The 15000-nt window shown below is 47.6% G+C and overlaps 1 protein-coding gene across 1 annotated transcript in view; it reads right to left on the bottom strand.

The window, feature by feature from the left end:
• The window catches only part of LOC110515947 (contactin-associated protein-like 2), a 304164-nt gene that overhangs the window by 121374 nt on the left and 167790 nt on the right, over positions 1–15000 (bottom strand). The window contains exons 8-10 of the mRNA XM_036943719.2: positions 11351–11494; positions 10867–11125; positions 3241–3390 (exon numbers count right to left, since the gene is read on the bottom strand). Of these exons, the coding sequence (XP_036799614.2) occupies positions 3241–3390; positions 10867–11125; positions 11351–11494 (553 nt within the window). The remainder of the gene's footprint in view (positions 1–3240; positions 3391–10866; positions 11126–11350; positions 11495–15000) is intronic.

Genomic DNA, 15000 nt, shown 5'->3' with positions numbered 1-15000 from the left:
TAACTGGGCTCATGGGTGGTCCTGTGATTTAGTTCAACTCAAAAGGGAATTGGAGTTTCCTTCATTAAACAGTCCAAAATCACATTACACAATTTTACAAACAGTATCCTCCTCACTCATTCATCTTATACAACAATTAGATGTAAACCTAATATCTAAGGCTATTATATAAACAGGGTTATGGTAATGTTGCCGCACCGTCTCCCATGAGCTTCCCCAAGTTGTAACAAACGGACCGGAACGTTTCTCCGGAACGTAAACGTTGTTCGGACCTCAAGTTCTGTGAGGTGGAAGAAATTCCTTTGTTCTCTATGAAACTTCACTCTATCTCTATACTGTTTGGCCATGTGGCAGGGTCTTCCCTAGGAATTTACGACCTCACTCTGACCACAGCAGTCTAGTTGAAGGAGGCAAGGGGGAGGCAGGGAGAGGGGGATGGGGCTTGCTGGACCCAAAGAGGGCAACGTCATGACACAGCATAGTATGGCCCTGTGAGAGTCAATAGTCAGATTAAAACCGGTTGTGACTAGGGGGCAGAATTTTCATTTTTGGAAAAATAACGTTCCCATAGTAAACGGGATATTTTGTCAGGAGAAGATGCTAGAATATGCATATAATTGACAGCTTAGGATAGAAAACACTCTAAAGTTTCCAAAACTGTACAGATATTGTCTGTGAGTATAACAGAACTGATGTTGCAGGCGAAAGCCTGAGAAAATACAATCCGGAAGTGCCTCATGTTTTGAAAGCGCTGCGTTTCACTGCGTCCCTACTGAGCAGTGAATGGGCTATCAACCAGATTACTTTTTCTACGTATTCCCCAAGGTGTCTACAGCATTGTGACGTAGGGAACATTGGCTATCTACAGTGCCTTGCGAAAGTATTCGGCCCCCTTGAACTTTGCGACCTTTTGCCACATTTCAGGCTTCAAAAATAAAGATAGAAAATTGTATTTTTTTGTGAAGAATCAACAACAAGTGGGACACAATCATGAAGTGGAACGACATTTATTGGATATTTCAAACTTTTTTAACAAATCAAAAACTTATAAAATGGGGCGTGCAAAATTATTCAGCCCCTTTACTTTCAGTGCAGCAAACTCTCTCCAGAAGTTCAGTGAGGATCTCTGAATGATCCAATGTTGACCTAAATGACTAATGATGATAAATACAATCCACCTGTGTGTAATCAAGTCTCTGTATAAATGCACCTGCACTGTGATAGTCTCAGAGGTCCGTCAAAAGCGTAGAGAGCATCATGAAGAACAAGGAACACACCAGGCAGGTCCGAGATACTGTTGTGAAGAAGTTTAAAGCCGGATTTGGATACAAAAAGATTTCCCAAGCTTTAAACATCCCAAGGAGCACTGTGCAAGCGATAATATTGAAATGGAAGGAGTATCAGACCACTGCAAATCTACCAAGACCTGGCCGTCCCTCTAAACTTTCAGCTCATACAAGGAGAAGACTGATCAGAGATGCAGCCAAGAGGCCCATGATCACTCTGGATGAACTGCAGAGATCTACAGCTGAGGTAGGAGACTCTGTCCATAGGACAACAATCAGTCGTATATTGCACAAATCTGGCCTTTATGGAAGAGTGGCAAGAAGAAAGCCATTTCTTAAAGATATCCATAAAAAGTGTTGTTTAAAGTTTGCCACAAGCCACCTGGGAGACACACCAAACACGTGGAAGAAGGTGCTCTGGTCAGATGAAACCAAAATTGAACTTTTTGGCAACAATGCAAAACGTTATGTTTGGCGTAAAAGCAACACAGCTCATCACCCTGAACACAACATCCCCACTGTCAAACATGGTGGTGGCAGCATCATGGTTTGGGCCGGCTTTTCTTCAGCAGGGACAGGGAAGATGGAGTCTGCAAAAGACCTGAGACTGGGACGGAGATTTGTCTTCCAACAAGACAATAATCCAAAAATAAAGCAAAATCTACAATGGAATGGTTCAAAAATAAACATATCAAGGTGTTAGAATGGCCAAGTCAAAGTCCAGACCTGAATCCAATCGAGAATCTGTGGAAAGAACTGAAAACTGCTGTTCACAAATGCTCTCCATCCAACCTCACTGAGCTCGAGCTGTTTTGCAAGGAGGAATGGGAAAAAATGTCAGTCTCTCGATGTGCAAAACTGATAGAGACATACCCCAAGTGACTTACAGCTGTAATCGCAGCAAAAGGTGGCGCTACAAAGTATTAACTTAAGGGGGCTGAATAATTTTGCACGCCCAATTTTTCAGTTTTTGATTTGTTAAAAAAGTTTGAAATATCCAATAAATGTCGTTCCACTTCTTGATTGTGTCCCACTTGTTGTTGATTTTTCACAAAAAAATACAGTTTTATATCTTTTTGTTTGAAGCCTGAAATGTGGCAAAAGGTCGCAAAGTTCAACGGGGCCGAATACTTTCGCAAGGCACTGTAACTGGGAGTCTCGTGAGTGAAAACATCCGAAGCACATCAAAGGTAAACGATTTTATTTGATTGCTTTTCTGATTTCCGTGACCAAGTTACCTGCTGCTAGCTGGACAAAATGCTATGCTAGGATATCGATAAACTTACACAAATGCTTGTCTAGCTTTGGCTGTAAAACATATTTTGAGAATCTGAGATGACAGGGTGATTAACAAAAGGCTAAGCTGTGTCTCAGTATATTTCACTTTTTTCACGATTTTCATGAATAGGAATATTTTCTAGTAATATTTATGTCCGTTGCGTTATGCTAATTAGTGTCAGCCAATGATTAACGCTCCCGGGTTCCGGGATGGGGAGTATCAAGAGGTTTTAATGTCAACCTCTCTGTCTCATTTTACTGTATGAGCAGCCAGCCAGACAGCCAGGCAGCCAGTCAGCCAGCCAGCCAGCCAGAGGAGAGGATGTGATGTGTACATATAGAGTTCTAGAGTTATTTTTCTCTCCATCAATATCCCCCTGCCTGACTGGCTGAAAAGTTTACTGCATAGTTCAATATGTCATGTTTTGCATCATAGCCAGTTCACGGTCTGGCTCAAAGCACATGATAAAGTGTCTGTTCAATAGTTGACAATAATTGATCTTTATTTTCTAAGGACAGTAAATCAATGCAGATCATTATGCATATCTTGTGTGCAGATGTACAAACACACACACACCACACACGCACGCACGCACGCACAAACACACACACACACACACACACACACACACACACACACACACACACACACACACACACACACACCCTTTCTCACCTCCCAGATGGTATGTTCCACCAGTCCTGATGATGATAGGCGTGGTGGTTCGGACCGCTGACGCTTCGTCTCCATCGATCGTCAACATGACAGAGTTCTCCTTAGCGACTAGATGCACCGCGTGCCACTGGCCGTCGTTAAGGTCTGAACCTGAGGACGAAAGGAAAGGAAGAGACACACACACACACACACACATGCCTGGTTAGAGTGGTTAATTAGTAGAGGACCCCTCTTAACATTGAGTTTCAGAACCCCATTGCATGCTGGGACCCAGTCAGCTATGTGAAAGGGCTCTCAGCTCCAACAGAGCTCATAGGCCACTGCTAGGCACACACACACACACACACACACACACACACACACACACACACACACACACACACACACACACACACACACACACACACACACACACACACACACACAGAGGAAGGCAGGAAAGAAAAGGGCACAATGACAGAGAGGGGTGGAGGGAGACAGGGGAAGAGGGACAGAGAGGGATAGGGAGAGACGGGGAGAGGGACAGAGAGGGGTGGGGGGAGACAGGGGAAGAGGGACAGAGAGGGGTGGGGGGAGACAAGGGAAGAGGGACAGAGAGGGGTGGGGAGAGACGAGGAGAGGGACAGAGAGGGGTGGGGGGAGTCGGGGAAGAGGGACAGAGAGGGGTGGAGGGAGACAGGGGGAGAGGGACAGAGAGGGGTGGGGGGAGACAAGGGAAGAGGGACAGAGAGGGGTGGGGGGAGACAAGGGGAGAGGGACAGAGAGGGGTGGGGGGAGACAAGGGAAGAGGGACAGAGAGGGGTGGGGGAGACAGGGGGAGAGGGACAGAGAGGGGTGGGGGGAGACAGGGGGAGAGGGACAGAGAGGGGTGGGGGGAGACAGGGGGAGAGGGACAGAGAGGGGTGGGGGGAGACAGGGGGAGAGGGACAGAGAGGGGTGGGGGGAGACAGGGGAAGAGGGACAGAGAGGGCTGGGGGGAGACAAGGGAAGAGGGACAGAGAGGGGTGGGGGGAGACAGGGGGAGAGGGACAGAGAGGGGTGGGGGGAGACAGGGGGAGAGGGACAGAGAGCGGTGGGGGGAGACAGGGGGAGAGGGACAGAGAGGGGTGGGGGGAGACAGGGGGAGAGGGACAGAGAGGGGTGGGGAGAGACAAGGGAAGAGGGACAGAGAGGGGTGGGGGGAGACAGGGGGAGAGGGACAGAGAGGGGTGGGGGGAGACAAGGGGAGAGGGACAGAGAGGGGTGGGGGGAGACAGGGGGAGAGGGACAGAGAGGGGTGGGGGGAGACAGGGGGAGAGGGACAGAGTAGGGTGGGGGGAGACAGGGGGAGAGGGACAGAGAGGGGTGGGGGGAGACAGGGGGAGAGGGACAGAGTGGGGTGGGGGGAGACAGGGGGAGAGGGACAGAGAGGGGTGGGGGGAGACAGGGGGAGAGGGACAGAGTGGGGTGGGGGGAGACAGGGGGAGAGGGACAGAGAGGGGTGGGGGGAGACAGGGGGAGAGGGACAGAGTGGGGTGGGGGGAGACAGGGGGAGAGGGACAGAGAGGGGTAGGGGGAGACAGGGGGAGAGGGACAGAGAGGGGTGGGGGGAGACAGGGGGAGAGGGACAGAGAGGGGTGGGGGGAGACAGGGGGAGAGGGACAGAGAGGGGTGGGGGGAGACAGGGGGAGAGGGACAGAGAGGGGTGGGGAGAGACAGGGGGAGAGGGACAGAGAGGGGTGGGGGGAGACAGGGGGAGAGGGACAGAGAGGGGTGGGGGGAGACAAGGGAAGAGGGACAGAGAGGGGTGGGGAGAGACAGGGGGAGAGGGACAGAGAGGGGTGGGGGGAGACAGGGGGAGAGGGACAGAGAGGGGTGGGGGGAGACAGGGGGAGAGGGACAGAGTAGGGTGGGGGAGACAGGGGGAGAGGGACAGAGAGGGGTGGGGGGAGACAGGGGGAGAGGGACAGAGAGGGGTGGGGGGAGACAGGGGGAGAGGGGGAGAGAGGGGTGGGGGGAGACAGGGGGAGAGGGACAGAGAGGGGTGGGGAGAGACAGGGAGAGAGGGACAGAGAGGGGTGGGGGGAGACAGGGGGAGAGGGACAGAGAGGGGTGGGGGGAGTCGGGGAAGAGGGACAGAGAGGGGTGGAGGGAGACAGGGGGAGAGGGACAGAGAGGGGTGGAGGGAGACAGGGGGAGAGGGACAGAGAGGGGTGGGGGGAGACAGGGGGAGAGGGACAGAGAGGGGTGGGGGGAGACAGGGGGAGAGGGACAGAGTGGGGTGGGGGGAGACAGGGGGAGAGGGACAGAGAGGGGTGGGGGGAGACAGGGGGAGAGGGACAGAGAGGGGTGGAGGGAGACAGGGGGAGAGGGACAGAGAGGGGTGGGGGGAGACAGGGGGAGAGGGACAGAGAGGGGTGGGGGGAGACAGGGGGAGAGGGACAGAGAGGGGTGGGGGGAGACAGGGGGAGAGGGACAGAGAGGGGTGGGGGGAGACAGGGGGAGAGGGACAGAGAGGGGTGGGGGGAGACAGGGGGAGAGGGACAGAGTGGGGTGGGGGGAGACAGGGGGAGAGGGACAGAGTGGGGTGGGGGGAGACAGGGGGAGAGGGACAGAGAGGGGTGGGGGGAGACAGGGGGAGAGGGACAGAGAGGGGTGGGGGGAGACAGGGGGAGAGGGACAGAGAGGGGTGGGGGGAGACAGGGGGAGAGGAACAGAGTGGGGTGGGGGGAGACAGGGGGAGAGGGACAGAGTGGGGTGGGGGGAGACAGGGGGAGAGGGACAGAGAGGGGTGGGGGCAGCTGTTTGCAGATGTAAGAAACACAAACTGATAGTGTCATTATAGAACGCTAGTTGATTTCAATTTAAAGAATAAGCAAAGAGGCTGCATGTGCTGTGTTGACCATGCAGACTGAACCCAAGTGACTCGTGGTCGAGGAACAACAAGGGGGCGGGACTAGGTCTGTGTGGAAAGCGGCAGAGAGACAGCAGGAGAGAGAGGACTCAAGTAGCGGAGTAAACTATAAAAATGGATGTTACACGCGCCGTCTCACATTTAACAAACCAAACATTCAAATACCGTTATAGAGGTTAAAGTAAAAACCAAAACCAGTCCAGGCATCAATACCGGTATATCGTAAAATACGGTATACTGCCCATCCCTATGTGTGTGTAGGCAAGGGAGGGAGAGAGGGAGATACATTATAAATAACAGTTGGGGCATTCCCTGTTGTTATGCACACACCTAACCACACACACACACACACACACACACACCTAACCACACACACACACACACACACACGCACACACACACCTAACCACGCACGCTCGCAGCAACGCACGCACACACACACACACACACACACACACACACAGACAGACAGAAAAACATGCAGGATTAATGTGTAATGGAACAGAGAGAGAGATGTTGTCTATCTAAAATGGAAGTAAGAGGTTATGTGTCCTCGTTAACCTTGCAGTAGTGTGTTTCTAGGGTTTAGTTTGGAAGTATCTCAAGGCAGACGGGGGTATATTTTCTTGGAAAAAAACATATTTTCACACTTTACTGCACAATCATGTAATTAGCGATCATCAGTGTCTCCTCCTTGACAACAGCATCAAAACAATGAGCGGCGTAACCACGACAACGACCTTGCTGTACCCATCTGATTGTTGCTAATTAGTCATTAGCTGGTAGAGGCAATCATCATCGCTAACGAGATGGCAGGATAAGATATTTACACAGACGTGTTTGATGGGTGGGTGGTGTGGTTAAGTGTGTGTGTGTGTATGTGTGTGTGGTTAAGTGTGTGTTGTTGCGCAACAACTCACTGCCTTCCTGAAGACAAACAATGTATACGAAATGCTTCAGTCTGGTTTTAGACCCCATCATAGCACTGAGACGGCACTTGTGAAGGTGGTAAATTACATTTTAATGGCATCGGACCGAGGCTCTGCATCTGTCCTCGTGCTCCTAGACCTTAGTGCTGCTTTTGATACCATCGATCACCACATTCTTTTGGAGAGATTGGAAACCCAAATTGGTCTACACGGACAAGTTCTGGCCTGGTTTAGATCTTATCTGTCGGAAAGATATCAGTTTGTCTCTGTGAATGGTTTGTCCTCTGACAAATCAACTGTACATTTCGGTGTTCCTCAAGGTTCCGTTTTAGGACCACTATTGTTTTCACTATATATTTTACCTCTTGGGGATGTTATTCGAAAACATAATGTTAACTTTCACTGCTATGCGGATGACACACAGCTGTACATCTCAATTAAACACGGTGAAGCCCCAAAATTGCCCTTGCTAGAAGAATGTGTTTCAGACATAAGGAAGTGGATGGCTGCAAACGTTCTACTTTTAAACTCGGACAAAACAGAGATGCTTGTTCTAGGTCCCAAGAAACAAAGAGATCTTCTGTTGAATCTGACAATTAATCTTAATGGTTGTACAGTCGTCTCAAATAAAACTGTGAAGGACCTCGGCGTTACTCTGTACCCTGATCTCTCTTTTGAAGAACATATCAAGACCATTTCAAGGACAGCTTTTTTCCATCTACGTAACATTGCAAAAATCAGAAACTTTCTGTCCAAAAATGATGCAGAAAAATTAATCCATGCTTTTGTCACTTCTAGGTTAGACTACTGCAATGCTCTACTTTCCGGCTACCCGGATAAAGCACTAAATTAACTTCAGTTAGTGCTAAATACGGCTGCTAGAATCCTGACTAGAACCAAAAAAATCTGATCATATTACTCCAGTGCTAGCCTCTCTCCCTGGCTTCCTGTCAAAGCAAGGGCTGATTTCAAGGTTTTACTGCTAACCTACAAAGCATTACATGGGCTTGCTCCTACCTATCTCTCTGATTTGGTCCTGCCGTACATACCTACACGTACGCTACGGTCACAAGACGCAGGCCTCCTAATTGTCCCTAGAATTTTTAAGCAAACAGCTGGAGGCAGGGCTTTCTCCTATAGAGCTCCATTTTTATGGAACGGTCTGCCTACCCATGTCAGAGACGCAAACTCGGTCTCAACCTTTAAGTCTCTACTGAAGACTCATCTCTTCAGTGGGTCATATGATTGAGTGTAGTCTGGCCCAGGAGTGGGAGGGTGAACGGAAAGGCTCTGGAGCAACGAACCGCCCTTGCTGTCTTTGCCTGGCCGGTTCCCCTCTTCCCACTGGGATTCTCTGCCTCTAACCCTATTACAGGGGCTGAGTCACTGGCTTTACTGGGGCTCTCTCATGCCGTCCCTGGAGGGGGTGCGTCACCTGAGTGGGTTGAGTCACTGATGTGGTCATCCTGTCTGGGTTGGCGCCCCCCCCCCCCCTTGGGTTGTGCCGTGGCGGAGGTCCTTGTGGGCTATACTCAGCCTTGTCTCAGGATGGTAAGTTGGTGGTTGAAGATATCCCTCTAGTGGTGTGGGGGCTGTGCTTTGGCAAAGTGGGTGGGGTTATATCCTTCCTGTTTGGCCCTGTCCGGGGGTGTCCTCGGAGTGGGCCACAGTGTCTCCTGACCCCTCCTGTCTCAGCCTCCAGTATTTATGCTGCAGTAGTTTATGTGTCGGGGGGCTAGGGTCAGTTTGTTATATCTGGAGTACTTCTCCTGTCCTATTTGGTGTCCTGTGTGAATCTAAGTGTGCGTTCTCTAATTCTCTCCTCTCTTTCTCTCTCTCGGAGGACCTGAGCCCTAGGACCATGCCCCAGGACTACCTGACATGATGACTCCTTGCTGTCCCCAGTCCACCTGGCTGTGCTGCTGCTCCAGTTTCAACTGTTCTGCCTTATTATTATTCGACCATGCTGGTCATTTATGAACATTTGAACATCTTGGCCATGTTCTGTTATAATCTCCACCCGGCACAGCCAGAAGAGGACTGGCCATCCCACATATGCTCTCTCTAATTCTCTCTTTCTTTCTCTCTCTCGGAGGACCTGAGCCCTAGGACCATGCCCCAGGAATACCTGACATGATGACTCCTTGCTGTCCCCAGTCCACGTGACTGTGCTGCTGCTCCAGTTTCAACTATTCTGCCTTATTATTATTCGACCATGCTGGTCATTTATGAACATTTGAACATCTTGACCATGTTTTGTTATAATCTCCACCCGGCACAGCCAGAAGAGGACTGGCCACCCCACATAGCCTGGTTCCTCTCTAGGTTTCTTCCTAGGTTTTGGCCTTTCTAGGGAGTTTTTCCTAGCCACCGTGCTTCTACACCTGCATTGCTTGCTGTTTGGGGTTTTAGGCTGGGTTTCTGTACAGCACTTTGAGATATCAGCTGATGTACGAAGGGCTATATAAATAAATTTGATTTGATTTTGATTTGATTTGTGTGTGTGTGGTTAAGTGTGTGTGTATGGATATGTGTGTGTGTGGTTAAGTGTGTGTGTGGTTAAGTGTGTGTGTGTGTGTGTGTGTGTGTGTGTGGAGCAGTATCAAATCAAATCAAATCAAATCAAATTTTATTTGTCACATACACATGGTTAGCAGATGTTAATGCGAGTGTAGCGAAATGCTTGTGCTTCTAGTTCCGACAATGCATTAATAACAAGTAATCTAACTAACAATTCCAAAACTACTGTCTTGTACACAGTGTAAGGGGATAAAGAATATGTACATAAGGATATATGAATGAGTGATGGTACAGAGCAGCATAGGCAAGATACAGTAGATGGTTTCGAGTACAGTATGTACAAATGAGATGAGTATGTAAACAAAGTGGCATAGTTTAAAGTGGCTAGTGATACATGTATTACATAAGGATACAGTCGATGATATAGAGTACAGTATATACGTATGCATATGAGATGAATAATGTAGGGTAAGTAACATTATATAAGGTAGCATTGTTTAAAGTGGCTAGTGATATATTTACATCATTTCCCATCAATTCCCATTATTAAAGTGGCTGGAGTTGAGTTGAGTATGGAGTTGAGTATGTGTGTGTTGTTAGGTTCTAGATTGCAATACTTGCTATACTAGCAGTTAATGGTTACATGTGTGAAGAATGTATATGGTGAGGTCAATGGAGGGTGGTATACGAAGTATGGATCTGGAAAAGTTACTAAGTAAGGGAGAAGGCAATCACTTGGTTGTGGTCACTGATAAGGTTGGATAGCTGTGGATTAGTGAGGAATGTCAGGTCAGGTTAGACGAAGGGAGAAGGAACAGCTTTCTTCCATGTCTCCTAACTTCCTGCCTAGCAACACTGATGTAGTGTTGAGAGGTGTGAGCAGGAGACTCCGCCTACAGGAGGGTATAAATACCTGTGCTGGTGGAAACATGTCATTGTCTTTTAAGCTGTTTCTACCAGTGGATGAATAAACTTGGTTTGAGCTTTGACTAGTTGTCCGTTTGTTTTTCACTCTATCAGTACCGAACAGTGTGTCTGGTTAAATTGATCCTGAGTGGCGCAGTGGTCTAACGCATTTCAGTGCAAGAGGCATCACTACAGCCCCTGGTTCGAATCCAGGCTGTATCACAAGGACCGTCATTGGGAGTCACATAGGGCGGCACACAATTGGCCCAGTGTCGTCCGAGTTTGGCCGGGGTAGGCCGTCATTGTAAATAAGAATTTATTCTTAACTGACTTGACTGGTTAAATAAAGGTAAATGTGTGTGTTCCTGTCCCTCCTACCTGATGAAATTGCTATCCTGGTGTTCTTCGCCTGCGTCACGTTGAAGTGAACTCCCATCTTCCCGTCGTCAAGGGCGATCTCAAGCGTTCCGTCGTCAAGGTTACTGAAGAGGAGGAGTCCGTTGGCGTTCCAGGTGCGGAACTGGAATCTAAGTGATACTACATCCTGATTGGCTCTTCCTGGGAGCTGCAGGAAGCTGGTGGCGTTGAAGAAAACTGGGAAGGAGTGAGACTCCATGCAAGAGAATGACAGATTACGCTACAGAAAGAGAGAGAGAGAGAGAAAGGGAGGGAGGGAGATTCTTATCATTACTTGTGATTATCATTAGTTATCAAATGAGTTGTTTGCTTCGACAAATTATTAAATTTGACAAGGTAATTTGATAATATATTGTACAAAGAGAGAGACAGAGGCAGAAACAGAGATAGATGGAGATTCAGAGAGAAACAGAGAGCTAGACAGTGACAGTTGTGTGTAACTTACAAAGCTGGAGGTGTCTAGCTTCTTGCGTCGTGCCAGATCAGTGATGTTGTCTCCGTTGTAGTTGATGCTCTCCATACAGCCTCTGAAGTTCTTCATCCCCCCTCCCATTGGCTTACCACTGTAGGGCATGCCACCAAAACTCAACTACAGTAGAGAGAGAGGTGAGACAAAGATAAATAGAGGGATTAAAGAACTAAGATAGAATCTGCTAAGATATCTTGGTGCTCCCTAAATGTTACTGCATGTGTCATTGTTAAGTGTCTGTACTGTGATGCTTCACTACTCATATTAATGAATGAATTAAAGCCAATAATGTATAAGGGAAGCCAGGCTTTAAACAGAGGGAAGCCAGGCTTTAAACAGACACACCAAGGGAAGCCAGGCTTTAAACAGAGGGAAGCCAGGCTTTAAACAGAGGGAAGCCAGGCATTAAACAGACACACCAAGGGAAGCCAGGCTTTAAACAGAGGGAAGCCAGGCTTTAAACAGACACACCAAGGGAAGCCAGGCTTTAAACAGACACACCAAGGGAAGCCAGGCTTTAAACAGACACACCAAGGGAAGCCAGGCTTTAAACAGACACACCAAGGGAAGCCAGGATTTAAACAGACACACCAAGGGAAGCCAGGCTTTAAACAGACACACAAAGGGAAGCCAGGCTTTAAACAGACACACCAAGGGAAGCCAGCATTTAAACAGACACACCAAGGGAAGCCAGGCTTTAAACAGACACACAAAGGGAAGCCAGGCTTTAAACAGACACACCAAGGGAAGCCAGGCTTTAAACAGACACACCAAGGGCTAAGCAGATTGGCTGGGCAGTTCTGCACTGAGCAAATGCAGTCACGCTGTCGGGAATAACTCAGTTAGTTAACGATTCAACTACTGTACCTAGCAGCACATTATAGGCACGTGTATATGCATGCACTCACCTAGACATACACACACATACAATCACTGTATTTTTGTATGATGTATCTTGGGTATTTAAAAATCTATTTGGTGCTATAAGTGGTATTAGTGTGCAGTACAGTTTCATTGCATTAACATCCATCATTAATTCTATATTATAAGCAAGCTTTGTCTGAGCTGCTTTTGAAAGCGAAAGTCGAATTGAAAACAGTATTGGTATTGCTAGAACTGATGGTTTGGTTCGCTGAACTAGCAAGTCTGTTTGTTTTGTTACCACGGCAACTACTGTTGCTATCTCGTTATGTCAGTGGACGCTGAACACATTTCTACCGGCAAATTAACACATTTCTAGTGGCAAATGTGTTCATTTATAGCCATGGTATGAAAGGGATCATCAACTCAGGGCTCTAGGCGTTCTCTGTAAAATAATGCAACTCTGTGGAAGGTCAGTTTGACTCCGCTAGCGCGTCGTGGAACACACCTTCTACGTTGTTCATGATTTTCCACAGAACATTCAGCCCCTCGTTGATTATCCCTTACATAGACTGCATTCTGAAACTATATAGACCAACGGTACAGTCTTATTCTAAAATTGACTACATAAAATAAATACTCAGCAATCTACACACAATACCCCATACTGACAAACACAAACACGAAAATGGGCTTTTTGAATTTTTGCAATTAAAAAACAAATGATATACCTTATTCCATAAGTACTCAGACCCTATGAGACTTGAAATTAAACTCCATTGATTCCATTGATCATCCTTGAGATATTTCTAGAACTTGATTGGAGTCCACTGATGGTACATTCAATTGATTGGACATGATTTGGAAAGACACTCACCTGTCTATACAAGTACCCACAGTTGACAGTGCATGTCAGTGCAAAAAAACAAGCCATGAGGTTAAAGGAATTGTCCATAGAGGTCCGAGACAGGATTGTGTCGAGGTGAAGATCTGGTGAAGGGTACCTAAACATTTCTGCAGCATTGAAGGTCCCCAATAACACAGTGGCCTCATCCTTCCTGACCGACCGGTGAAACTGAGCAATTGGGGGAGAAGGGCCTTGGTCAGGGAGGTGACCAAGAACATGATGGTCAGTCTGAGAGGTCTAGAGATGGGAGAACCTGTGTACAGATGGGAGAAATTTCCATCTCTGCAGCACTCCACTAATCAGGGCTTTATGGCCGAGAGGCCAGATAGAAGCCACTCCTCAGTAAAAGGCACATGACAGCCCGCTTGGAGTTTGCCAAAAGGCATCTAAAGGACTCTCAGACTATGAGAAACAAGTGTCTCAGGCTAGATGAAACCAAGATTGAACTTTTTGCCCTGAATGCCAAGCGTCACGTCTGGTGGAAACCTGGCACCATCCCTACGGTGAAACATGGTGGTGGCAGCATCATGCTGTGGGGATGTTTTTCAGCGGCAGGGACTGGGAGACTAGTCAGGATCGAGGGAAAGATGAACGGAGCAAAGCAGAGAGAGATCCTTGATGAAAACCTGCCCCAGAGTGCGCAGGACCTCAGACTTGGGCGAAGGTTCACCTTCCAACATGCCAACGACCCTAAGCACACAGCCAAGACAACGCAGGAGTGGCTTTGGGACAAGTCTCTGAATGTCCTTGAGTGGCCCAGCCAGAGCCTGGACTTGAACCCGATCTAACATCTCTGGAGAGACCTGAAAATAGCTGTGCAGCAACGCTCCTCATCCAACCTGACAGAGCTTGAGAGGATCTGCAGAGAAGAATGGGAGAAACTCCCCAAATATAGGTGTGCCAAGCTTGTAGAGTCATACCCAAGAAGAATTAAGGCTGTAATCACTGCTAAAGGTGCTTCAACAAAGTACTGAGTAAAGGGTCTGAATACTTATGTAAATGTGATATTTCAGTTCATTTTTATTTTTATAAAAACAGTTTTTGCTTTGTCATTATGGTCTATTGTGTGTAGATTGATGAGAGAAAACATTTTTAAAATCCATTTTAGAATAAGGCTGTAACATAATAAAATGTGGAAAAAGTGAAGGGGTCTGAATACTACGAATACACTGTATGGATTAGTCCTGATGAGTGAGTTGTAACTCCACTATCTAATTTCTTCTGGTATCAAATCTAACAGCAAATACTGGCAATTATAGCTGGCATATGAGGGAAAAGGAAAGATGTATATATATATATATATATAGAGAGAGAGAGAGAGAGAGAGAGAGAGAAAAAAGGAAAGATATATATATATAGAGAGCTATATATATATATATATATATATATATATATATATATATATATATATATATATATATAGAGAGAGAGAGAGAGAGAGAGAGAGAGAGAGAGAGAGAGAGAGAGAGAGAGAGAGCGAGAGAGAGAGAGAGAACAATGGAGAGAGAGAGAGAGAGAGAGAGAGAGCGAGAGAGAGAGAGAACAATGGAGAGAGAGAGAGAGAGAGAGAGAACAATGGAGAGAGAGAGATTAAAAAATAAGAAAATAGAATACTGTAGAAAGAAGAAGGGAAGAGAGAAAGCAGAAGAGAGGAGAGGAGACGTGACACTGACAAGCGGAGGAGGGTGTTAATAGGGTGAGTCGGAGGTGAGACAGAGGAACTAGGGGGAGGAAGGGGGAGGGAGGTAAGTTGACGGCTGTGCTCTCAGGACAGAGTGTTAATTAGTGCTATACAATGCCTGTTATAGGTCTAGAGTGAGGGAGGGAGGGAAATACTGAGAGACACTCTGTAGAGGAA

Source organism: Oncorhynchus mykiss, chromosome 15, assembly GCF_057628025.1.
Source record: "Oncorhynchus mykiss isolate SJ-2025 chromosome 15, ASM5762802v1, whole genome shotgun sequence".
Lineage (NCBI taxonomy): Eukaryota > Metazoa > Chordata > Actinopteri > Salmoniformes > Salmonidae > Oncorhynchus > Oncorhynchus mykiss.
This window is presented reverse-complemented; position numbering and strand designations above follow the sequence as displayed.